General features: G+C 40.9%; 2 protein-coding genes across 8 annotated transcripts in view; both read left to right on the plus strand.

Annotated features, from left to right (window-relative positions):
* The window catches only part of CD81 (CD81 molecule), an 82,612-nt gene extending 76,318 nt beyond the window's left edge, over positions 1–6,294 (plus strand). Inside the window, exon 8 of the mRNA XM_032221979.1 lies at positions 1,739–6,294. Within this exon, the coding sequence (XP_032077870.1) occupies positions 1,739–1,801 (63 nt within the window). The 3' untranslated portion in view covers positions 1,802–6,294. The remainder of the gene's footprint in view (positions 1–1,738) is intronic.
* Positions 6,295–12,761: 6,467 nt separating this feature from the next.
* On the plus strand, positions 12,762–24,480 carry TSSC4 (tumor suppressing subtransferable candidate 4). 7 transcript variants are annotated; one of them, XR_004255773.1, is made up of 5 exons: positions 12,762–12,931; positions 14,070–19,393; positions 20,103–20,211; positions 20,750–20,820; positions 21,992–22,059. XR_004255773.1 is itself a non-coding variant. In XM_032222024.1 (4 exons), exon 4 carries the CDS (start codon positions 22,085–22,087, stop codon positions 23,138–23,140), a length of 1,056 nt encoding a protein of 351 aa, XP_032077915.1. In that variant the 5' UTR covers positions 12,786–12,931; positions 20,103–20,211; positions 20,750–20,820; positions 21,992–22,084; the 3' UTR covers positions 23,141–24,480. The 7 variants fall into 7 exon arrangements, 5 of the variants coding, with proteins under 5 accessions (XP_032077915.1, XP_032077926.1, XP_032077943.1 ...); XR_004255774.1 differs by lacking the exon at positions 20,750–20,820 and having other exon boundaries at positions 21,992–22,084; XM_032222024.1 differs by lacking the exon at positions 14,070–19,393 and having other exon boundaries at positions 12,786–12,931; positions 21,992–24,480.
* The last annotated feature ends 1,599 nt before the right edge of the window (positions 24,481–26,079 follow it).

The raw sequence follows: 26,079 nt of genomic DNA on the forward strand, positions 1-26,079 counted from the left end.
CATCTATCAAGGGATCTTTTTCCCTGGGGAAGCTGATGTGCATTATCCCAAAGAGAAAAGAAGCCCTGCCACTTCTGCCAATATTCCTTAATTTGCTCCTTCTCTAGCAGAAAAAGCTGCAGGTTGACCATGCAAAAGTCTTCTTCTTGGGCCTCCAGGCAGCAAGGCTGAAAAAGGGAACCTTTCAGGCCAGCCTTTTCCAGGTGGGATGCACTTCAGTATGGGGAGATCAACTCCAGAATTTCCTAAATAGGACAATTCATGCTGAGAATGGATCTGGAAGGGACAAAAGTTGAGGAAAGACTATTCTAGGCAAGCAACTCACACAGACAATTTGGACTCACCTTCCTTAAATATTCCTTTCTGCCTTTTCAATGAAGATAGTGGATTTTGTTATCATGTCGGTTTCCTTCTAGAGGTGGTTTCCTTTACAGTAGTCTTGAGTTTGTGACAGGGAGTGAGACTGGGATTGCTGGTGCTAAGTGACATAAAGGCAACACCACCCAACCACCCCAGGAGTCCTACTTGTCATAATCCCAACATGCACAGGTCAGAAAGCAGGAAGTCCCAAGTAAGAAATAAAAGAATGCTGTGGGGATGCTTGTATTTGTTCTCTCCCCCCCCCCCTTGGCTTTTGTTCAGCCGCCCTGAGTTCCTTTGGGAATAGGGCGGCATACAAGTCGAATAAATCCAATCCAATCCAATGTGTGTATATGGGGCAGAGAAGCCCAGCACAATATATGCACAACTTGGAGGAAACCAGGACAGGGGGGTGCTGTGGCACATTAGTGCAGGAGGGCCAGAGTGTCATAATGGAGCAATTTGTGATCTTCCCTGCTGGCTTCTCCAATGACTTTACTAGTGAGAAGCTGGCAGGGAAGGTTGCACATGGTGATGCCATAACTGCAGAAATGATGCTTTCTGACCAGAGCTTCAAGAATTGGTCATATGTCCGTTTTTTCTGTCCTGCCCTAACTTTGGTTGCTGAACGAATTGACTTAAGTTGAAGATTATCAGTTTTCATTTGATCCAATTAAAATTAAGTGTGACAGCATTTAGTTTCCAGCACTATTAATTTTGCTGCATTTGCAATGCAAGGCAATTTGGAAGTTCTGTAACATTTCCAACATTAACAAAATCCCATCTATCAAGTTCATGTTTGTTCTTTACTGTTTAGTATTTAAAATAATTAGATAAAGATATGATTAGAATTAATTTTTGCTTATATGATTTCAAATATTTTTGTTAAGTCACCAATAAATTCCATTTGCATTAAAGCCCATTTCAGATTTGCTGCCTAGAACTTATTTATGCTCGAAAGAGAATAAAATGATGGATTGCCTGCAGTTATACAGATGGTCCTCGACTTATGACCACAATTAAGCCCAAAATTTGCTTAAGTGAGACATTTGTTACGTGAGTTTTGCCCCATTTTTGATAAGATGGTAAACTGATTGTTAAATGAACCTGGTTTCCCCGTTGACTTTGCATGTCAGAAGGTGACAAAAGGGCATGACATGAGTGCAGGACATGGACACATAGACAAAGGCATCTGGATTTTAATCACATGATCAGGGGGATGCTGCAAAGATCGTCACTGTGAAAAACAGTAATGAGTCACATTTTTCAGTGCCGTTGTAACTTTGAATGGTCACTAAACAAACCGTTGCAAGTCAGGGACTATCTGCAATGTGGCTGGAGTCTCAGTCCTCATTTTTGTTTTTTTCTCGGCCTGCAGATCTTTGAGATGATCCTGAGCATGGTGCTGTGCTGTGGCATTAGGAATAGTTCTGTCTATTGAGAAGAGGAAGAAGAGCGCAAAGTGGTGGTGCCACTGTGACCCGAAGTGCCACTGCCTGATCAGGAGACACTTGTAACAAAAAAGAAAAAGAAAATTATGTATATAACTTTTCAGATATTATCCTACAGAGCGTATCATTCTTACTTGGAAGTCTTGTTCATTTTAAAGGATGGGGGAAAGGGGAGTTTTCTGTATATTTGTGGCAAAATTAGTTACACACCGGTTTATGGTTTTTTTTAAAAAAAGGCTATCCTGTTGGTGGTTCCTGGCTTTTATCAAAAAATAGCCTTTCTCTCCTTCTTCTCAGCCGTTGCTCCCATTTTATCAAGAGGGAATTTATGAATTTATTCTTCAAGGGGTTTCTCTTTCTGAGGAATGTGGAAAGTGTTTTGCTTTTTTTGTCCTCTGGTGGAAATAAAGTAAAATCTTTCTGTTCCAACTTTTTTGGAACTCTTGGATTCTTGGACTAAATGTGTGAACATAAGTGTACAAGAGTCCCTGAGTAGAATTAAACTGTTTTGCTATTCTGTTACTAAACATGCACATTTGTCAGTATTTTTTATAATAACAACCCCACCTTCATTAAAAAGATTTTTAACCAATTTGCATAAATCTATTACCTTGATGTCCATTATGTTTCCTGGAGACAAAGCAAGGATCCAAGTCACAAATCTTCACAAAATACTAATTTACAGAAAGGAAAAGTTAGCCCCCCAACCTCGTTTCTTAATTTTGATATAATTCTCTTTTTTTTTTTAGATGTAGGTCTAATAATGGAATATACATTCTTTCAATATCTTAACACCCACATTGCTTACATTACTACTTCCGCTGCAAATATTGCCTAACGTTTGCTTGATAAATGTGTAGTATTCTAATGCCAAAAATAATTATTGGGGGAAACCAATTGAATAATTCTTGGAAGCCTGTTTATTAAATGTAATTTGTTGTTTTTTAAGGAAGCAACTATTCTGTGTCATTGAAAAGACTTGAATAAAGCTAGATAATGTCCCTCAAGATACCATAAATAGGGGTATAACCCCAAAAGTAAAACTTTGAACCTGTTCTCCAGTATCATCACGACGAATAAATATTTTTTTTAAACCTAAGCCTTTCATACTTGTTTTCTGGCATCAGACACAAGTACCCAAATAACCAGGTTTTTGCATCATGGCATGCATTTCATTGTTTGTCCCATCTCCTGCAGAGTCCTGTGTTTCCTCATCTCCACACACCAGAAATAAAACAAGAAAACTATAAGCTGGGCAATTTTCCAGAACTTCTAACCTCATCTATCATGTTTCCAGATAGATACCTCTTTCATATCAATCCAGCTGAGAGTTCACAAAATGATCTCTTTAATTTTCTGACCATTCTTTTCCACTTATCCATCCTTAGTGCAAAACTGGAAATTGTCTTCTCCTCTCCCCAGTTCTGCTAACTGTATTTTCTGTTAGCCTCCAGATGTTTGAAAATCATCTGGGACAATTGGTATTGTTGTCCAATACATCTGGAAGTTCCCAAATCGGGGAATATTCATTGTGCCATAGAATGTCCATAAGTGTAGAGTTCCATTTTTGAAATTCAGAATTCACTAATACAAATATAAGCTTATCCTGTTCACCACCTCTTAGTTCCTCAAATTTATCTTCCACGCTGTTTTCATGCTGTTCTTGAAGAAATCATTTTAATCTTGGTTTCTTCTGCTGTCCCACATCAGGTGCAGTAGATTCAGCGTCCTTTAAAATAGTAGTTGGAACAAATGAGCTGGATGTGAGCTGAATCAATCCACATTTAACTAAAAGGAAGACAATTCTAAAGTTAAAATATTAGTCTCTTCCCATTGAAAGAAGTGGGGGGGAGACTTAACTGCCTCCTTGACTGTATTCTTGTCTCTTTTTAAAGTAAATTATTTGAAGTAAAAACTTCCTTTCAGGCAGGCAAAGAAAATATAACAATCTGGGTAAATTAGAATCTCAGGGTACATAAGACAGATCAGAAAATGTTGATTAGACATTTATTTCTCTCTCAGTCCCACCACACTGCCTCTTGTTCTCACTTTCTGGTGTAGGCAGCAACCAGATTCGATTCCTCCATAGGGACTCTTTAAATATCTGTCCCAAATCAAAAACATTTTGTTTCTGGCATCCTTAGGAAACTATGTCTCAAGAGTCTTGCTGATTATGCTTGCAGGAAATAAGGAAGGCATCTTTTAGCCTTAGAAATAGCCTTAAAGCAACACTGCCCTGAATGTCAAGTTTGCATGCACTAAAAACAAAAGTGATGCTACCAGTTTTCAAAGGCTTTGGGGTTACATGGTCCAATATAATAGACTACACTATACGTACAAATCCTAGGTATCAGTTGTGCATGTACATTTTGTCTACATACATATATTGTGTGTGCATGTGCATTGGGATCACCAGAGTACAGAATGGATATATGTAACTCACAGCCTTTTATTGGGTGTCCATGAGAAATGTGTATAAATGTACAACTAAATAGTCTCTGTCTTGTTTTTCCTATATCGTATTTGAATATTGTTCAGTGTTCAGTTGGTGATATGTAAGCAGCCAGAGTTCTCTTTTGAAAATTAAATACTCTGTCCTCTAGCAACTGAAATGGATCAAGTGCACTATTAGGACAAAAAGTTAGCTTTGAGCAAATAATGCTTTTTAAATAGAAAGTATGGTATAGGCCAGTGTTTCCAAATTTAGCAGCTTTTAAGATGGGTGGACTTCAACTCCTGAATTCCCCAGCCAGCATGCTTGAGGTCTCTAAAAGTTGTTGAGGTTGATAAATATTGGCATGAAGATTGGATGTCCTGGCTCAATATAAATTTTAATAGGCGAAAAGAAAATTAAGGAAATTTTTCTCCAGGTTGTTAGCAAAACCTGCCTATTTGGATGAAAAACAGAGTTTGAAATGGCAAAAAGAAGAGAATGCTTAAAAAGATACCTGCCCTTTTAGAAGTTTTTATTAGGAACAAAATGTTTTTTGAGCAATAGATTGAATGTGTACCTCTCTAAATCAAGTAAAGTGGAGACTGCTAGATTTTTTTATTTATACTTTTTTATTTATTTTTTAATGGCAAGTATGTTGCTTTTGTTCCTGGGACTAGAAAAGCAAAAGTGTTCACAAGCATGAAGTCTTGATTCATAGAATCAAATTCCCATTCTAAAAACCAAGAAAATTGAGTAGCAAATGAGCCAATTTGGTTGACTTGAGCAGTGTAACTATACCCAATGTTTCCAAAACAAAGAGTTTGTAATGTTAGTCAACAACAAAGATAGGTAAGAAGCATCTTCCAGCTGATGAATGTCTACTCCCAAGATTCTTTGCTTTTGTGCTGGGTCTAATGGGAGTTGCAGTACAAAACATCAGATTGATTATATGGTCTAGAGAAATTTAGAAAATTAAATCTAGAGAAGATCCCATTGGAAAACAAGTTATCCACTCTTACTTCAAGCTGCAGCTGACAAATGATTTACAGAAATGAAATTCATGTATTGAAAGCAAGGTGGTGGAGATCTTCCTGTTATATTGGGGGGGGGGGTTCCCCTGTATGTAGATTCCCCCCTCCTGTCTAGCTGAGCATGCACATGCATGCTGTCTGAAATGATGCAGTCTCTGATCAGTCATATTGTGTGAACTGCTGTTTGTGTAAATGTGCCTAAGTCCCTTTTCAGTACCAGTAATGACAGGATCTGTTTCTTTAATCTGTCTACAAAGAGCTGAGGGATTAGCAAAAGAGACACAGATGCCTTCCAGATTCAAAAACTGGCTGATAAATTGGCTAATGAAGTATCCCATGTGCGGTACCATCTGCCATAAAATCAAGCCATAAAAGTGCCTATGTTGAGATTGAAGGAATACAAAAAAATCCATTTCAATACAGCTCTTAATGTTTGGAGGAAAGCGGTGAATCAAAAATGTTCATTTCTAAAATGAGATGAAAGGCTTAGGTAGAATGAAGGCTTCATGCCAATTGGAGCCAAATTCAACAAAGTTTTATCTTCACAAGAATTTGTGTTAGATCTAAGAAAATTCATACTGGTTATGTGTCCCAGATGATATAAATTGGCAGACTTGGAATATGGATATGCCTCAGTCTTAATTTTTTTAAGATGCTTGGGGAAGGGTAGGAGGGAGAGAGAAATTGTGATAAAGAAAAAAAAATCTTATAAAAAGCCAGTGCAGAGTCAATGTGCCCTTTTAAGACTACTTATTTAAGGAGAGTAGGCTTTCTCAGTCCATTCTTCTCTGTAACGTTTGGGGAATTCTAAGAATTGAAATCCATTATTCTGGAGAGGACCAGATTGTGGAAGGTCAGTATACTGTACTGGGAGGCCAAACTGAGCTGCTGGCAACATGGAACTGAATGCTTTGTTTTGTTTTATATAAGAGAACCTGTCACAAGCTATGTTAACTTTTCTTCTTTGGCTTTTTTTTTTTTACTTTTAAATATTTCAATAAACATTTTCTCTAGCGTGTGTTTGTGCTAGGAAACTCTCTTTTTTACAACCAGTCAATCCTAACACCTGAGTACTTCAACTATCACATCTCTGTAGCAATAGCAGAGCCAGCCCTGGAACAAAGAACAAGGGAAGAAAGGCCAAAACACACAGGAAGGGCACCACAGCTGTTAGCCATTTCCATTTGAATCTTGCTTTTTTCTTAGAAAAGCCTAAAACTCCATTTATCCTCAAATTTGGTATGTTTAATTAGAGGGTAAATGCAGCATCTACTTTTCCAAAGTGGTCAATCTTTTACTTGTGTGGCAATTGTAGCTATTTGAAGAATTTTGTTATAGCTAGGTAAAAACACTAACAACAAACCTGCTTTCAAATCTAAGGGCAATACATGGAGTCAAGATCCTGCAAATGGAGTTTTTTCTCTTGCAAAAAATCTTACCGCTTATTTCCAATTCTGTCTAAAAAAGCAACTTCCCTTCCCACCTCACTCTTCTCATTGTTTGGTTAGTGTTGTGCCCTCAAATCACATCTATTTGCTGTTGTCCTGTTTGTTTATTGAATGTTAAAAGTATCTTTCAAAATAACTTTAAAAAAAAGATACATGCAAATAATTTAAGTAGCCAGAAAGATATATTGTCAAATTTACTCTTGGTCTAGTATGGATGTGCTAACACACTTTCTGGATGAAATCCAATTTCACTTTGCTTTTTAAATACTTTTTTCCTGTTTAAAAACAGTCTACTTCCTATTCCCCAAAATATATGTGAAAATTGAAATTACATTGAAACTCAAGAATGCTTCATCCTGGTATTGTGTAAGATGACTCCAGTATGTCCTGTATCAGAAAGCCCAGTTGTGTTAAATATCTCCAGAAGGATATCAAGAACAAAGTACCGTATTTTTCAGAGTATAAGAAAAAAAAAAGGCTGAAAATTTGGTGCATCTTATACACAGAATACAACACTTTTTGCCTCCGAAAACTCCACCCCTTTCACCAAAATGGCTGTGCATAGTTTTTAGGAGGCTTTCAAAATGCTCCTGGGGAGTCTTTTGCTCAATTTTGCCCCACCTCCCAGGAGCACTCTATAAGTCTCCTAAAGGCTATCCATGCCCTCTTTTTTGACAAAAAACAGTCCAGTTTTTTCAAAAAATGGGCCGTTTCTTGCTCATTCCCCAGGAGCACTAGAAGCTTTCTAAAGCCTATTCATGCCCCTTTTTTTGTAATAATAATAATAATAATAATGGGCCAGTTTTCATGAAAAATGGGCCTTTTGGGGAGGTTTGCAGAGTGCAAAAACTTTTTTTAATTTGCCTCTTTGAAACCTTGGTGCATCTTATACTCTGAAAAATATGGTAGATAGGCACTGCAGAAAGATATGAAGGCAATGTGAAGGAAGAATATTAAAACTAGTTTTCTATTAAGCTTCAGAAATCTGAATAATTTGAAAGGTGAGGAGAAGAAATTTAAACTGGACTTTTATACTCATTTGTTCAGCTAACTGGCATAAAAGTACTACCACATCTTATAGTTCTCAAATCTTGGTTCTGTTCAAGTAAGTGGCCCACTTAAAGTGAGAGAAGTTCAGCTTTATATTCACCACCTGATTGCAAAGTACAATAAATTGGTTTTATGCTCCACGTGGTAGTGTCCATTAAATCCAAATGTATATTATGCACATCAGTTTATTTGCAGCCGTTCATGGAATTACCTAGCAATAATGACATTTGGAATAATAGTGCCAGTTATGATTTAATACACAAGCCTTTTGTGAGAGTGAAGTCTGAACAAATATGTATCTAGTGAATCAAAAGTTTGCTGAACCAGTGTGTATTAAAAGGGGGGATAGTTTTGGAAAATTACAGCTAATTGTTCCAGTTGTAACCCCTTTATGTACATAACAGCAGCAGAATAGAGATATGGAGACTAAGACATCAGTGGTCCTTCTGTTCTGTACTATAAAGGGAACAATTTGGTGAGTGGGGATGATGTACCCAACAGAAACCGTGCTTCCCATCCACAAGTTCTTTGACTTGTTGAGATTCTAATGCTTCCTCTCAGGACTTCGACTTCCCTATCTCCTTTATAGTTCTGGTGTTTTTTTCCACTCAAAATCTATCAGCTTAACTCTTGACTGATTTAAGATGATTCTTGCTTAATATTTGGATCATGGATCAACCAAAGAAACTTCTTGGAGAATAAGTGAAACATTTTCAAAGGAAAAAAACCAAGAAAGTCCAGTTGCCTTTAGGAAAAAGCACTTTTGGGATAACCACGACCTGAGAATTTTCATGGACAACTAGTATTTATGGCAGAAGGGATTTAGGACTTTGCTTTTGCTTTCCTTATTGAAATGCCATTTGGAGGACATGGCTTCCCATTACTTTCTGTACATTCCTTGGGTGGTTATTAAACAAACCCCTGAATATTACCATGAATACTAAAAGCTAATGTTCTGTATTAATGTTTCTGTTCAAAGTTAAATGTCCTTATTACTCTTCATCCCTTAATTTTCTCTTCCTTGATAGAGGTCACTAAAAGGAAGAGAATTGCAAAAGTAACAAAATGAAGATTACGAAGTGTAGTGTGATTAATTCTCACATGCTACCAAACTGCTAAATTAGAGAAAGGACCAAGGGAACCTTGGTCACAACAGTTATGACACCCAGACAAGTCTTTGCTTAATGAAGTTATCCAGGGAGATTAACAACCCTGGAAGCAAAAGATCAAATGCCTTTTCGGGTAGTGAGTTTTCAACATCAAAATGGCACAGAGAAGTATCCAGGTCATTTAGTTGATTTCAAAATGGAAGAAATGACATCCCTCCATTTTAAACTAAATATTCAGATCAATTAAAAATGTACACTTGCTCCGCCCAGATACAGGAGCCTCTGAATCTAAACCTTTTAAAGAATATTAAAGTCTCTCTTACACGCTGCTTACACACTGTCTTTACCGTATCTTTAATAGCATATACTGTGATATAAATAAATTTATTTGTTGTCCATCTTGTTTCAAATGACTGGGTGGCTTACAGTATAATAAACATTAAAAGAAACATTCAAATCATTGGATATAAAATGACAGAGCTGATAAAATCATTAACACAAGATGGGGAAGGGAAGTGGATATACTGGTGGGGAGGAGTTAGGTTTAGCTTTTATTAAGTCAAGTACCTCCAGTGTGAAACTCCCCCATTGGTACCCCAAGCCATTTGGCAGAACCAAGTTCAGGGGAGAGGAAGCCAATCTCACTCAAGGGATAAGATATTCCAAAAAATAAGAGTCTTGGCAGAGAAGGCTGTTCTCTTTTCTATAATCAATAGGAATATCAAGAAGTGTAATGCAAAAAACCCTAGAAGATACCAGGTGACTCTTCTGTTCTACTATGTAGCTCCATTTCAATGGCAGTGAAATGTGATTATTTTGTGAATGGGCAAATGTACTGAGCACTGTATCCTCTGGAGAAAAAAAACTTTCAAGATTTCCACTTAAATTTTTCTTTCAAGAAAATCAGATGATTACTTTTCACTGTTGCTACTGAATGAATGTGAAAAATAGCTCATCTTACAAACAACAATCCTTCAAACAACACAGATTGAAATAGAGATGCAAGTTAAAAAAAGTTATTGATGTAAGAGATAGCCGATTAAGAAAAAAAATCAATTTGTAAGCAAAACCAATCAATTGCTTGCAATCTCAGTTGTACAACTTAATCTTCAAGACATATAGCCTGAGGAAGGACTTCAAGGGGAAAATGGCAGACTGGAAGACAGCTCTGGAGAAAAGCAGAGTTGACACTAGCAGTATTAACAATCCTATCTGGATCAGAGACGTAAAATCATCCAAACTATTTCTTACAGTTGTTCCTCTTCCTCATAAATAGACCATAAAACAGTGATTCCTGGTGTGCGGAAGGTAATTGTGACACAGAAGGGAGTGGATTCACCATTTTTACTTCAGCTGCAAACTGCTTTTTAAAGGGCACTAAGTTTGTGCACTTCTCTTGCTAACTATTTTCAGAAATTACCTAATAATGGCTTCAATGAAGTTTAGACACTCGAAAAGTGACAAGGTTGGAAATACCAGATGAGTGCCTTCAATCCTCAGTAAAAGTTATTTGAAATTTTATTTTTATAATCTTTTAAAAGTCAAAATGAACAGCAAAAAGCAAGACAAGGTTTTGGCCTCAAAATTTTGTAGGGTCAGAAAATATTGAGCTTTGGACTTTGAATATTAAAACTTTGAAACTATTTTTAAAAGATAAATCTATGCTTGTTGCGAGAAAGAAAAGTTGAGATTGGAGATAATGGCATTTTGAGACATCTTTGAGAACTGCACAGGGACCTGCCTCATGAATTTAATTCAATTATGTCAGATATTGTGTCTTCTTGAGAACAGTATATTCCCTGATGAAGATTTTACAGAACAATATATGCAGCAAAATTTACCCAAGAAAAATATGAACAAGTCTCTGAATAAAAATTCATCATCAGATATAAAGAGAAAACCTACTGAGGGTTTAAAAATTAAGAAGGAATTAAAAATTATAATGCCAGAGAACATTTTCAACAACTGTCTTTTATTGGATTTACAAGAGACTGCTTAAAAAGTGCTAAAGAAATCTGTAACAATGATCCAAAAACCCCAGAATGAATTACAGAAGACAGTTCTGTATCAAAGAAAAAATATGTCAACTGTTTCTTTTTATTAAAAGGAATTTTAGAAAACATTTTTAAGGATAAATTATTCTTTAATTTAAATTGTAATAGTTTGTTTATACAGAAGAACCATGATGGCGAACCTATGGCTTGCGTGCCCCAGGTGGCACGCAGAGCCCTCTCGACGAGCACACCATTCATTGCCCCAGCCTAGCTCTACTGCGCATGCGCCTCCTGCTGACCAGCTGGTCCTCGGATCTCTGCTGCGCATGCACGGGGGTGTTAGGTGCATGCGCAGATGAGTGCTCGCATTGTATTTTGGGGGCTCACAGTGCCCCCATGCCCCATTTTGGCTTCCAGGTTGGTGCAGGAGGCCTTCCAAGCCCAAAACAGGCTGCGGGGGAGGGGGGCGCACGTAGGGGGGCAGGGAGCACGGGTCGCATGTGCATTGCATTATGGTGTTTCGGCACACGACAACAAAAAGGTTAGCATCACTGCAGTACAACCTCTGCTCACAATCATAATTCATTCCATAACTTTGGTTGCAACCCGATTTGATTGTGACCTGAACCTAATTTTGGAAATTTGGCCCTCAAAAAAAAAAATAAAAAAAAATGGCGCAGAATGAAAAATTGCTGCAAAAAAAAATTGTGAATTTTTTGATCAGAACTTGATTTGGTCATGGTCAGAAGTGTTCGGGACCAGAGGTTCTATTGTATTAGGAATTTGATATTAGTGAAATGTGGATGTTTATATTTTAGAGCAGAGATAAGCAATGTATATAATTGGATAAGTTGGGGTGGGAGCTTTTTTTGGAATTGTTGATATTTGAAATGTGGAAAATGTATATTGGAACTTATCTTTTGTTAAGGAGAAATGGTATTTGTAATTAATATTAAAATTCTAGTATTCTGTTTGAACCTTTTGCATATACAGCATTAAGATGTGACTTACTTGATTTGCGAGTTATGAGATGAAGTATTAATTAGTAAAGAGGCGGTGAAGAGAACATAGACTTATTTACACTTGCCATGATGAGGGTTGCTTTTTTGAAGGGGGGGGGGGTTGTTTCTATATATTTTTTCTTTGCAGCTTTTTATTTTATTTTTTCACTTCTAGTTTGTATTAGTGTCTTTACCAGGACAATCTGAAGACCATGAAACCATTAATATTTTCAATCTTAAGAACTTTTCACTATTTAGTTGCCAAACAATTTTTTTAAAAAAAAAATCTTCCAGATGGTTTTTCATTTTCAAAGTCTAGTCTGTAATTGAATCTCTTGATCCAATTATTGAGGAGGTCCATTTTGACTTGGCTCTTTCAAATCAACAAGATATTACCATCTGCTGTATCCAAGAGTGACTTGTACAAAGCTATCCTTGAGTCCATCTACAGATGGACTTAAATTTGGGTGTCCCAGTGCTAATTTTGATCCCGATACCACAGTGGCTCTCTATTTTTCAGATCTGAGTCCTCGGTTGATAAAACGGATTGCTAAATTTCTGGACAAATGGAAACAGTCATCAAAAAACATTTTTGCAACTCTAAATCTAAATTAACTCTTCGAACTCTAGCATAAAAGGAAAGAAAATAAACTTTAGCAAACTGCATTTGTTGTACCCTTATATCGATAGCGAGGCTGTACAAAGCGTCCAAAACCTGCAACAGTTTTTTTCTCTGCACCGTTAACAGAAGTCGGATACGCGGGCTCGGGTGATAGTAAAAAATAATAATAATACTACAACTCCCAGAAGACATTGGGCGGAGGGGAACCGGAAGGAAGAGTTTTTGTCGTGTTTTGGTTTAGTTGCGAAATGACTTCTGGGATACGTCGTTCAAATGGTTCGATGGCGGCGTAAGTTCCAACAGACCTTTTCGGAGCAAGAAAACTACTCATCCCATCAAGCAACGGGAAAGCGACGCCAGGAACAGCGCGCCGAATCCGGAATCGAGCGGTGGGTGCTGCGTACGCAGATAGGAGCAACGGGCCCTTGCAGGTAAGGAGTTCTACGCAGTGTCTTGAAAAGGCAGCTGCTATACGCGGCCGTTGGTCCCGGAGGTCTGGGAGATAAGCGGGACGCGTGTGGGGAGAAGGGTATTCGAGAGTAAGATCTGTGGGGCTGGATCAGGCTGATAAGCAGCCGCCTGCGATATCTCCTGGTTTTTAATAGCCCCGCCCCCTTACGTTGTGGATCTAATCTATTTTTAAGCCCCTGGGTGACTCTTCATTTACTACATGAAATTGCTCTTGGGACAGTGAATTTTTCGAAGCAGGTGGATTCAGATTTTTTTTATTCATTTTTTTTAAGACTCGAGAGTGAACGCTCTTGCAGATTACCTGCTTGGGAATATATTGTTAGGTTCACAAGGGTGAGAAGCAATAATTTATAGGCGAAGAAACATAACATCCCTTCTCTCGTTGAATTGTGTAACAGGTATGGTGACAATTATGTGGCAGTGCTCACAAAAATAATAACTATTGCATAACAGCAGTAGTTGCGTAGTTTGCTTTTATTTATTTTATATTTTTCCCTTTGTTTTCCCCCTTTTTAAATAGGGAAAATGATATTGTCTCCTAGGTGATCCCGTGGGAGGAGTCATTGATGAGTTATTCTCAGACCCCATTTGCCTTGAGACTGAGGTTAAATTGAGGCCACTCCCCTCTGTCTCACTTCCTGGCTCCCAGTTAATTTCAGACTTTCCGCCTAATGGAAGACTTTTTTCTTGGCTCCTGACTTTATTCAATTTGGTGTAAGAATTTTCCATCCTTGCCTTCCCCACCTCCCTTGTCTTCCCTGAGTGATTGTGGCTGCACTGGGCAATAGCTGGATTTTGCAGGAGCGCCTCAGGCTCCAAGACTGCTTGCAGTTTCTGGGGAGCCTCCAAAGTCGGCCTCCAGGAGATCAGAAGAGGAACTGCATTTCCACCCCATTGGGGGCTGCTGGAGTTCCTCCAGGCCTCTGGGTGGTGCTGTTGAGGCAGAGCTCCTAAAGGAATCAGGCTGCATGGTTGGTGGCCGCCATCTTGGATCCCTGCCGGCATCCGGGAAGATGCAGGTGGCCAGGGCAGCCATTAGAGGTCTGCAGAGGCACTCTCCCCATGAATCGGGGAATCACCTCCAGCTGTTCCTTCCAGCGTTCCACAATCGAGCCACAGATCAGTGGCATGGGGGCTACATGCACGGAGGCACAGGGCCCTTCAGGATCGCTGGCAGCATTCTTTTTCTTCTGTGAGGAGTGGAGGAGGCTGCGGAGCTATCTGAGGAGCTGTGAGTACCTGAGGCTTTGGGGGAAGCTGTTCTTAATGGCAGATGCCACGAGGCGACAGGGGAGGCAGCACCAGATTTCCCTGTGGATCCTGAGCCTGGCAAGGGGACTTCCAGAGGCCCCTCCACATCCAGAGAGAGGGCCTCAGGCAAGAGGCCCACATCTAAGTCTGCCACAACAGGGGGCTCTCACAGTGGGCATGAGGGAGCTGCCACCAGGGCTTCCTCTCAAAGAGCCAGGCACTGCATTAGCCCTTCCCCCTCCAGGTCCCGTTTTCCCCTTAGGCTCACGCCTGTGGCTGAATCAGCCCTAGATCCTGGGGATCTTTCCATGTTCCCCCCATCAACTCTGAGCACCCTGGGCCCAGAGAGGGGATCTTTTCGGCAGGCCTGTTGCTGGGCTGGACAGACCTAGGCTAGCTCCCTTAATCTGCTGAGGCAGAGCTGGTTTTGGGGCCTCCCACTCTTTCCCCAGCATTTCCTGAGCTTCCAGAGAGGTTTCAGCAGATTATTGCCCAGGCAATATCTGAAGGTATTGCCATAGGCATGCAGAAAAAATCTAGATCCTCTAGGAGGAGGAGTTCTTGTGGGACACCGGGAGGTCATCCAAACCAACCTGCAACTTCTGCTCGTGAGCTAGGCAGAGCTGCCCCTCTAACAGCTAGTGAGGATTCTGTTAGATGAAGGGGGTCAGAAGGAGGTTGGTTTCTCTGATGATGAAGAACCTGTTCCGGATGCTTCCGTGTTCACTGGTTCATTTCCCCTCTTCTAACTTGGTTCCCTTCTGCGCAAGGCTAAGGCAATTGCGGATTTGGAGGTGGCTCCCGTTGCTGGGGTAACTCCGGCTACCCCAGCTCCAGGCACAAAAAAGGGGCCATTCCACAAGCCCCCAGTAGAAAAGAAGGAGATCCCTACTCCCTCTATGTTCATGGAGGTTCTCAAGTCCCAGTGGGCAAAGCCCACGGCCTTTGCTACCCCGGGCCTTACAGATTCCGACAGTGGAACTACCTGTGGTGGCTTTGGGTGTCCTCCTCTCTGGTGGCTGGCGACATCATCAACAACCTTAAGGCGGAAGATAGGAGAGCAGAACTGACTGTGCAAGAACTTCCAGGCGGCCATGTAGGCAATCAAGGCAGCGGCTGCGGCCTCCTTCAATAGGTCTACCCTTCTCTTGCTGATCCAGATGCAGGAGAATGGTTTGGCTATGGAGATACGTCTCTTGCAGGACACCGCAAAGCTCACTGTGGCTGCCCAGTTCTAAGCAGATGCCACACTTGATGCGGTCAAGTACGCATCCAAAGCACTCGCCATGTCGGTGGCGTCCAGGAGACTGCCTTGGCTCCGTAGTTGGCAGTGGGAGGCCCGGTCCAAGTGGACCTTAGTGGCAGCAGAGTATTCCAACGACAAGATATTGGACCCGCTGCTGGTGGAGGACAAGAATAAACGTAGGATACTTCCTCCTTCTTCCAAGCGGGCAGAGCAAAGGTCGACTCCCTACCAGAGGAGGCCTGCATATCGGCCTCCAGAGGAGGACTACCAGCAGCAGCAGAGGTACCCTCCCCCTAGGTACCCTCGCCAAAGGGATAGGCAATATTATAGAGACAGGAATCGATACCAACAGCACAATAAGCAGCCCTTTTGAGGGGGGTGGGCGTTTCTACCGCAGGAAGAAAGGATCTGGGCTCGGATATTCCTATTGGTCACCTCACTCACTTTGAGGACCGCTGGGACCTCATCACCACTGATGAATGGGTCCTCCACACTGTTCATTGTGGGTTGCATTTGGAGTTTCGTTCCCACCCCCCTTCTCGTTTCTGGATCTCCTCCTCTTGGAACCCGGTGAAGTGCAAGCTTATGCGCAAGGTCATCCAGCACCTGCTGGACAATCAGGCCATGGAACTGGTTCCGTAGGACCAGAGAGGTTCTGGTTTCTATTCCAACCTTTTTGTAGTTTCAAAGAGTTCAGGGAGCTGGAGAGCCATCCTAGATCTAAAGTTGCTTAACTCCAGGCTGGTTTTCTGGAAGTTTAAAATGGCTTCCTTGAAGTCTATCCTCGAAGGGATTAGGGTTGGGAATTTCCTGGTCTCCATTGATCTTATGGAGGCCTATCTCCATATCCTGATTGTACCGGACCATAGGAGGTTCCTTAGATTTTCATACCGGGGGGGGGGGTGTCTATTATCAGTACAGGGCCCTTCCCTTTGGTCTGGCTTTGGCACCCAGGACCTTCACTAAGGTGTTGGCAGTGGTCGCGGGTTACCTCTGGTCTGTCCCGTTTCGAATTCAAATTTATTTAGATGATGTCCTAGTTCAGGGGCACAGTCCTGTGACTGCGAAGAAGCACCTTCAGTTCACCAGTAGGGCCTTGCAGCCCTTGGGCTTCTCCGTAAATTTTGAGAAGAGCCATTTAGAGGCCTCTACACATTTGCAACACCTGGGGGTGGTCATTGACACGGTGGAGAGTAGGGTGTACCTCTCACAAGATCGTAGGGACAGTATCTGCCAACTGGTCCAGCAGATCCATAGGGCACACTCTGTCCCCATATGTTGCTCTCGCATCTCCTGGGGAAGTGCATCTCCTGCATAGCGATTGTCCTGTGGGCTCGACTTCACTCCAAAGAAGTGCAATGGCTGCTGCTTCCGTACCAGAGGGACGGTGACAGCAATGCGACGTTCCAGATTCCCGTTGCGCCCCAGGTCCGGCTGTCTCTGCGCTGGTGGACGTCTCCCGCCATGGACAAAGAGGCTCTATTTAGAGAGTCAGACGTTGACGACCGTCGCGAATCTCTTTGGTTGGGGGGGCCATCTCGACTCCCAGCTGGCCCAGGGATGTTGGTCGGTCTCCAACTTGCATCAAAACATCAACTGGCTGGAGCTCAGGGCGATCCACCTAGGCCTCTGTCATTTCAAGAAGGTCGAGGGGAAGCACCTGCTGGTGCTGACAGACAACATCGCCGCGAAAGCACACGTCAACAAGCAGGAGTGCACCCACTTGAATGCCCTTCGGCACGAGGCTGTGAAGTTGGGGAATTGGGCGGAACGTCATCTGTCGCTGAGGGCGGAGCACATCTTGGAGGTGGACAACCTGCAAGCCGACAGTGGACCACGGAGAATGGCAACTGCTTCCCGAGGTCTTCGACAGGATTTGCCAGAGGTTCGGCAGTCCAGTTATGGATCTGTTCACCACACCAGCCAACCCGCAAGTCCAGAGGTTTATCTTCTGGTACCCAGCTCGGGGTGCGGAGGATGTGGGCGCCCTGCGGTGTTGTTGGCCAGAGGGTCTCCTGTATGCCTTTCCCCCTCTTCCACTCATTCCCAGGGTCCCCCCGGGTAGCGGAGGGGGCAGAGGTCATTCTAGTGGCCCTTATTGGGCCCATCAGCCTTGATAGATCTGTCAGTGTCCCCCCACTGGAGGATTCCCTGGGGGGAGGTGGCTGTACGCCAAGGGATCCTGCGCCATCCGGAACCTCAGTGGCTCCAGTTGACCATTTGGCACTTGAGAGGGTACAGTTGAGGGAGACCCAGTTTTCGGCTAGAATCATTGCAACCATCGAGGCCTCCAGAAGAAAATCCACTACCCGCATCTACGATGCCACTTGGACTGCTTTTGTGGCCTGGTGCTCTTCCTCTCAGGTAGATCCAGCGCAAGCCTCGATACCTCAGGTGCTGGAGTTCCTGCAGAACGGGCTGGACAAGGGGGTTTCCTATAACACCCTCAAGAGGCAGGTTGCGGCATTGGCAACGGTTCTTGGGGGAGTTGGATTCCCATTCCCTAGCATAGGATCCGATCATTAAAAGGTTTCTCCAGGGGGCGGCCAACCTTAGGTCCCCTGTGATCCATCGTTTCCCCACTTGGGATCTTCCTCCAGGCGCTGATGGGGACTTCCTTCGAGCCATTAAGTACGGTGAGCCTGCAGTTCCTCACCCTGAAAGGTGGCCATCATGTGTGCCAGGCGCATTTGTGAGATCAATGCACTGTCCTCCAGGTAGGATCTGTCCACATTCCATGAGAACAGGGTGGTGTTAAGGATCGAAAAGTCCTCGACTTACTACTTAACGGCCAGCAACAAGCTGATTGGCTAAGGCACAGCTTGGCTGAGCGCGGGCCGCTAGGGGCGCGCTTATTGGTTTTCCCTGCTTGACAGCTCCGTATAAATAGCTGTCAAGCAGGTAAAGGTGCTGAATCGCTTTGTACATAGTTCTCGTTCTAAAATAAAGAAGCTGTTCTTACCGCAGCCTGCCTCGTCTTTTGCTGAAGCCTCAAAAGGTGGTCCTCAGACTGGACCCTTCATTCTTATCCAAGGTCAATTCCACAGGGCACAGGATATAGTCCTGCCGGATTTCTGTCTGGCACCATCCAGGGAGAGGGAACGCTCCTGGCATCGACTAGATGTGAGGAGGGTGTTGCGCATCTACCTTAAACGTACCTCTCCTCTCCGGAGGTCGGAGGCGTTGTTTGTCTCCTTCCAGCCTTCCACCCTTGGGGCTAGGATATCCTCAGCTACCATTGGTAGATGGATCAGGTCGGCTATTACTAGATCCTCCGAGGCTCACAGCCTTACAGTGCCGACTGGAGTTACAGCCAACCTCCACCAGGATCGCGGCCACATCAGCAGCCTGGTCAACCCAGGCACCCATAGAGGATATTTGCTGGGCAGCAGCCTGGGCTTCCCCTACGCCTTTCATCAGACATTACCGGGTGGACGCTTACGCTTTGGCGGAGGCTTCATTTGGTAGGCGGGTTCTGCATAGAGTGTTAGAACCTCAGGAGGCTCAGGCTTCCGATTCCCTCCCTGGGACATCGAGCGTTGGTATGTCCCATCAATGTCTCCTCCCACAGGATCACCTAGGAGACTGTCAGTTGGTCTTACCTGAACTGCAGGTCTCTAGGTTTCCGTGGGAGGAGTCACTTCCCATCCCAATTGGGCGCTGATGCAGGAAGTACCTGAGTGTTCTTGTTGTATTAGGTCGGTTCGGTTCTTGGCTGGTTTGGTGGTTGTTCTTGTGTTCCGTTTGCTGTTCCTTACCATTCCTACCAGATTCCTCTTATACCGTTGACCTTCGATTAAACTGGGAGCCAGGAAGTGAGGCAGAGGGGAGTGGCCTCAATTTAACCTCAGTCTCAAGGCAAATGGGGTCTGAGAATATCCCATCAATGACTCCTCCCACCGGAACCTAGAGACCTGCAGTTCAGGTAAGACCAACTGACATTTCCATTATAAATTGCTTTTTTTAATATAATTCTTAGTGTGATTGATATATTGATTATCAAATGCAAAGTCATATGTATCTAGCAAGCTAGCCTGCTTTCGTATTTTAGATATATATATTAATATCTCTGTAGTAGAGGGTAAAACTAATTTATGAACTCTTTGCCCTCCAAAAAAATTAACAAATAAGCATTCCTTGATAAGAAAGAAAAGCTTTCCCCCAATTAAGGTTTTTTCACTTCCTCTTACTTTTCCAAAATAACAAGAAAGCTGTGGACATGTTGCAATCATAGATTCAGGCCTATCAGATAAATATATCTGTTAGGTGTGTCTTAAAACAAGGATTAAAAAAAAAAGCAACAGCCAGTTTGGTCAAATGGTTAAGGTATCAGGCTAGAAAGTGGGAAATTGTTGGGTCCTGCCTTAGCTGTGAAAGTTAGCCGGGTAACTTTAGGCCACTCATTTTCTTTCAGTCCAATCTAACACACACATACACACAGACACACAAATACATATGGAGTTGTTGGGAAAATAGAAGGAGGAAAGGGTATTGGACATGTTTACTGCCTTAAGTTATTTGTAAAAATAATGCAAGCAGGATACAAGTAAAATAAAAAATTAAACTTAACTTATTTCAATAGCATAAGCTTGATGGGGAAGGAGAAGATAATGTGCTCTTTGGCTTTCCCACAGTTGAGATAGCAAGGATCAAGACTACTATGGAAGATTTTGATGGGGACTTCAGTCACAGAAAAACCATTATGTCTGAATTATGTTGCAATCAGATTGCTGCAAACATCCTGTGAGTCTTTTCTCTCTGGAACAATTTTATTGTTTACTGCCCAACCAGGGGGGAGGAGGTGAATAGATCAGAGAGAGAAACAAAAAAAAATCTATAATATGCACAACCTGTAATGTGCATTTCTTTAATCTACATTTCTTCGTCCTTGAAAAATAAATAACTTGAGTTTGATTCTTTTTCTGATCTCATCCAATTATATTCTTATGCTTGGTGATTTAACTGTATTGTATTAACATTTGGTTGTTAGTGATGGTTTAAACAGTCCTGGTGTGTAAGTCCCAACACTGAAGTACAGTACTTGCTGTCTCTGCCTAGTGTGCAATAATATGTTGCCCCAAAATTCTACTAGACATAATTTAGATTAATAAATAAAACAAATATCTTTGCTTTCCAATTTTAAAATAATTATTTGTAGATGCTAACATTGCAAACCTAGAGGGTTCATTTATCAAAGTGACAAGTACTATTGATATACTAGAAAATTGCAAGTCCACATTTTTTGATTGCGCTGATGATATGTCCAACCTCTTACTGCCAGGGTACAGGATCTCAGAACCTTGGTGGCTTTTACTGACCCAGAGGATGGAATACTGGTTCATACTCCAGATGGTGAGTGGCTAGAGGTTGTTCCATGCCTGTTTACCATCGCCATAAAGTACTTTGTTGGACAACTCTTGTCAAATACAGTTCTCCTGTGATGGGGAATCTGTCACTAAAGAATAAGAATACTAATACTGTTGGGCTACTAAACATGCTTAAATACCTAAAAAGGCCTTCCGACTTCAGAAATAGTGTGAAGTTGTGCCAACAAATCTCATGTTTGTCTACACAAATGTATTACAGAATTGTAATTAATTTAGAGCACCAAATATCTGGATGATATTGTAGAGAATTGTCAAAACAAAACAAAGTTGTTTTATGTTCCAGATTTGTACACAATCCTAAATGGTAATAGTTGCACATCAGCGCAAAGATATTACTATCACATTAGAAATACACAAAAGAGAACACAATTTATCAAAGAAGCCACTAATTTATGCTTAATATTATTTCTATCCTTAAATAAAAAGCAAAATGTGATGGTTATAGATTATTTAATGCTACCAAGTTTTTAATTCTCACAATTTTGGGTAATATTCTGCAGTAAATCATAGATTTCCTCAACTTGTATTTTACATTTCATTACTTATAAGCAAGAACTTTGCTTTAATTTAAGGTGACTATTTTTTAATATAAGTTCTTGGTAGGTTGGTACTGATAGATTACCCACTATTTTAATGAAATATTAATTAAAATGAAGTTGTATTCCCTGGACTAAAATCTAAAGGACTAAAAATTGACCAGTTGAGAGTTTCTCTACAAATATAATTATTAGATGTTTGCACTTGTAAAAGATGATGCACCAATGGCATTAAATCTGTAAAGCACAGCAGAAATAGGTTAGAATGTATACTCTTGTAAAATTATAAGTGTGTGGCAGGTTACAGAATTATAGATTTATTTAAAAATAAACAGGAAAAAAAATCACATATCACAAGAAATCTTGTAGTAGAATCTACTTAGAATCTATTTATACAATGTCAATATTGTTTATAAAAACAAAACTAATCCCAGGTGGGATAATAGATTAGATTAAAGTTTCTCACTTAATTTTTCTCTCTCTCTTCTTGTTTTAAAGTTTTGGTACTTTTGATTTTGTAATCTCCTTATGTAAACGAAGAAGCAGATATCAATAATATGTCCTTACATATTTGCATGTAACTCTTCCTTTTTGGTCTAGGAGGTGTTAAACATCCTCTAAGAAACAGCTGAAGAACATATTTGGCTGTAAAAAGGCCCAAATCAAAGTAGTATAAACAAGTGATCATCAAGAATGGGAGACGAAGGTGCAGGTGAACCCTTTGTGGGTATTGTGACTGATGCGGCCACAGATTACGAAGGGATCCTTCCCTCAGATACAATTTCCCTGAGTGATTCAGATTCAGAAGATTTTGAGTTTGCAGGCAGTGCTGAAGTTGATGCTGTATCCCCTGAGGAGCCGCTTCATTCAGATGACGTGGATTCTGAATCAAATAAGAGTGGGGACTCTTTGCACAACAGCCAAAAATCAGTTGTTCAGCCCTTTCATTTGAAAGGCATGAGCTCAAGCTTTTCACAACGCAGCCAAAACATTTTTGATTGTCTGGAAGGAGCAGCCAAGCAGGCAGTGCCCTTGACGGGTGAAGACAATGTCATTGATACAAGGTTTAAACGCCCTCTGCCACCACTCAGTATTTCAAACAAGACGCCTGCGGAAAGCTTTGGAAGACAACGTGAGCCAATTCAGTCTTATAAAAGTTCCCCGCCAGTACCTGATTATGTGGCCCATCCAGAACGCTGGACCAAGTACAGTTTGGAGAATGTTGCAGAATATAGTGATGATACCAACAAATCAGTTGCTATGGAGTTCTTGAGTGGCTTGAAGAAGGGTAGAAAGGAACAAAGCTCAACACGTCCTGAAAATTATATACCATCTTTCAACCAGGATGCTTCTAGCTCTGGTGCAGGAAGAATTATCTTTAGCAAACCAGTAAAGGCAGGCTTAGACAGATCAGGAAAAAAAAGAGGAGCTTCAGCAGAGGAAAAGTTGGAGGCCAACATTATTAATACAAACCAAGAGGCCAGTGGAAGGCCTCTTGGTAACTTGGATGCCCAGAATAAAAGTGATGTAGTTATACTAGATCCCTCAGAAAGCAAAGAGAAAAAAAAGGAAGATTGGGAGCCGCTGAAATTGGAAGAACGAGGTGCTCGAAGAGCCAACACAGGTTCTCCAGAGGTGCCTGAAGAGAATGTGACAACAACCGTAGGATTTCACGGTAGCCAGAAAAGGAGTAGGAAACATTTCCGACCGAAAGCTAATGATGATGATGAAGAAGAAGAAGAATCCTAAAAGCCAGGAACGTATTTGTCTTTTTCCAGTGATAGCTTACTGAAAATTTTATCTTCATCATTTGCATGAATTTGGGCAATTGTTTTCCTTAACATGCTTGTTGCTGTGAATAAGAATACTTGTAACTTTGCCCTTTCCAACAAAACCCCACTGTGTTTTGCAATAAATAGAAGACATTTTGCCTTGAGATAGTCCAACAATATATGTGTAGTTTCTGTTTATGAAGGGAGGTCTCTGCTATTCACATCAAAACTTTTGACAGTATACTGTATTGATATCTCAACCAATTCATAATTGACAAAACATATCTTGTGGATGAGGTACACGGTTTATCAGTTTATTGTAGCTGGGGTAAAGATTTAACCAATATTATTCCACAGTATAAATGAAAATAAAAGCATGAAATATGACAACTCGTATGTTATTTGGCTAGAGACCAGAAAATGAAAACATACCGTATGTTAAGATCATAGGAAAAGTGTTAACAAATTGGAAGCGATGTTTTCTAAAATTGAAATACAGCCAACCAAGCCATACTTAGACTTAGACTTAGATTGGTTGTTGAATTGCCACAACTTCCTTGAAAACTGAAATATTTTTTCTCCTCCATACTTGGAAGCTTCTTCTAAAGTACATGGATTTTTGTCTACTAAACTGTTTATGTAAGAATAAAGGAGCTTAAAATAGTATTTCTAGCAGAATATCCATTTGATATTTTTGGTGTCAATAAAACTTGGGAACAACTGCTTAATTAGGTTGAAAATTATGTATCTGCATGTTAGCAGCTAGCCCTTTGTGTCAAAAAGTAGTTTTTTCTCTATTCTTGTACCTCTTTTTACCCATTAGCCCTTTTCTACTTGTCACACTTTCTGCCTTTACATTTAAGTAAGCAAGATGCCATCTCATTCAGCTACAGTTCTCTTGTACACTATCCCAGCATTACTCTCACCTTGGCATGTTTGCTCATGAATAAATACATTGGTTGGAAAAAAATTGTTTTATTAACTGCTTATAGGTAATGCGCATTTAGCTATCACAATTGGAAATGGTAACTCAGTCATTAACAAAGCAATCACTAAGTGAAACTGCAGCAATGCTCATTATCTTACTTCACCTTTCTTTTGCTTTAAAGTCCTAAAAAATCATAAATGTGACCATTGGTCACAAAGTTACCTTTTTCAGTCTTAACTGCGGTTGCTTTCTTGGCAACTGCTAAATTTGGACTACCTATATATGTGAATGCCTAACAAGAGTCTAATTATTTTATACAAAAAAGACATTAAATATTTGGATTGAAACTAAATGTAATTGTACTCATGATTAGTGGAAAATAGCAAGATTGGAAACTACACTAGTAATATATAAGTTCAAGGGGAAAGGCACAAAATGAGGGAAGCAGATCAATGAATACTACGTACAACTATATCAAAGAAAGATAATTGAAAAGAACAGAAGATATATAAATGTTCCTTGGTTATAAAAAAATATTTAAAGGTTTGGTCTAAATCAGGCATGTCAAACAAGGCCCTTGGGCCGGATTCAGCCTGCAATGTGGTCCAATCTGGCTCACGGGGGTGTCCTGGAAGATATAAGGGGCAAGGCCGCATTGCTTCGGCCCGGTCTACCCAGTGCAAAGAGGAAACATTGGACCAGTGTGGTTTCGGCTTGGTCTACCCAGTGAGAAAACATGGCCAGCAGTTTGGGGAATGGTGTCAAGCTGGCCACCCCTACCCAGTTGGCCACGCATGGTGAGTGGCGTCAAGCTGGCCCTGCCACTCAGTTGACCACGCCCACCAGGCCCCTTGAGGTCAAACAGCCCTGATGGGGCCCACAATGAAATTGAGTTTGACACCCCTAGTCTAAATGAATTTACAGAGTCAGTGTAAAATTTATTTTAAAGGTGAAAATTAGAATAAAAAACAATATTTTTGAGATGTCATTAGATAATTTACTGGAAACACATTGGATATAATGTAAAAGGAAGGCATTATGTAGTTATTACAGTGGTGCTCTCACATTAAAAGAAAATATCCATTAGGTATTTGAATTGACAAAATTATACGGAGAAGTGATCTGTTACAATCAGTTATCGATACATATCACATCGTCAAACTGGCAGGTATCTACCCCATCTTCATTTTCTGGTACAACCATTTGATCGGTGCCTGCATTTATGAAACATAAAAATTTAAATGAAAATATTGGTTATATAAAGAATGAGCAGATATAGTGAGATTTGAACAAGTTACTTCTTGTAATGCCACTTGTCAAGACTAGCTTGTCTTTTAAAAAAAAACAAAAAAACCTTACATATTTTCTGTGTATTTCAGTAGAGATGTTCAAGAATGGGAAAATAACACACCTGCAATCTTTAAAGATTAATCTAGCAAATTATGGACCAAATTCCACTAGCTTGTGTATGGAGATTCAAAACATCCATTTTTATACTGACTGACTACATGTTTATTATTTTTTTGTTATAAGAAAGTACATTTCTGCTTACTTTTAACATATATTATCAAGTTGTTTATTTTTACCTGGCTTAAATGAGAAAGAGGTATGAGATCTTCCATATTCAAAAGAAGCTCTAATCCCCAAAATCTGGGAGCTCTTGGGCAACTCTATCTTAATGCTCATAATTGGTTAAGTGAGATTTTTGTTCTCATTAGCAGGTGTTAAATACATAATCAGCTATGTGAATAATTTATGCTGCTGTGTGTGGGGTATTCCCCCCCCCTGCCTATATGCAAATCTGCTGAGGGAGTATTGTGCTATCTTAAGGTTAATAATGATAAACATGTTCATTTTAGTGCAGAGAAACATATCTGTAAGAAATAGGTATGTTTGAAGATGCCACAAGACTGTTCCAAAGGGAGATAGGCTGTTTCGGTTTGGTACTTTCAGGTCAATTTTGACTCCTGGTAACTGCCTGGACAAGT

This window comes from Thamnophis elegans, chromosome 1, assembly GCF_009769535.1.
Source record: "Thamnophis elegans isolate rThaEle1 chromosome 1, rThaEle1.pri, whole genome shotgun sequence".
In the NCBI taxonomy this organism is placed as follows: Eukaryota; Metazoa; Chordata; class Lepidosauria; order Squamata; family Colubridae; genus Thamnophis; species Thamnophis elegans.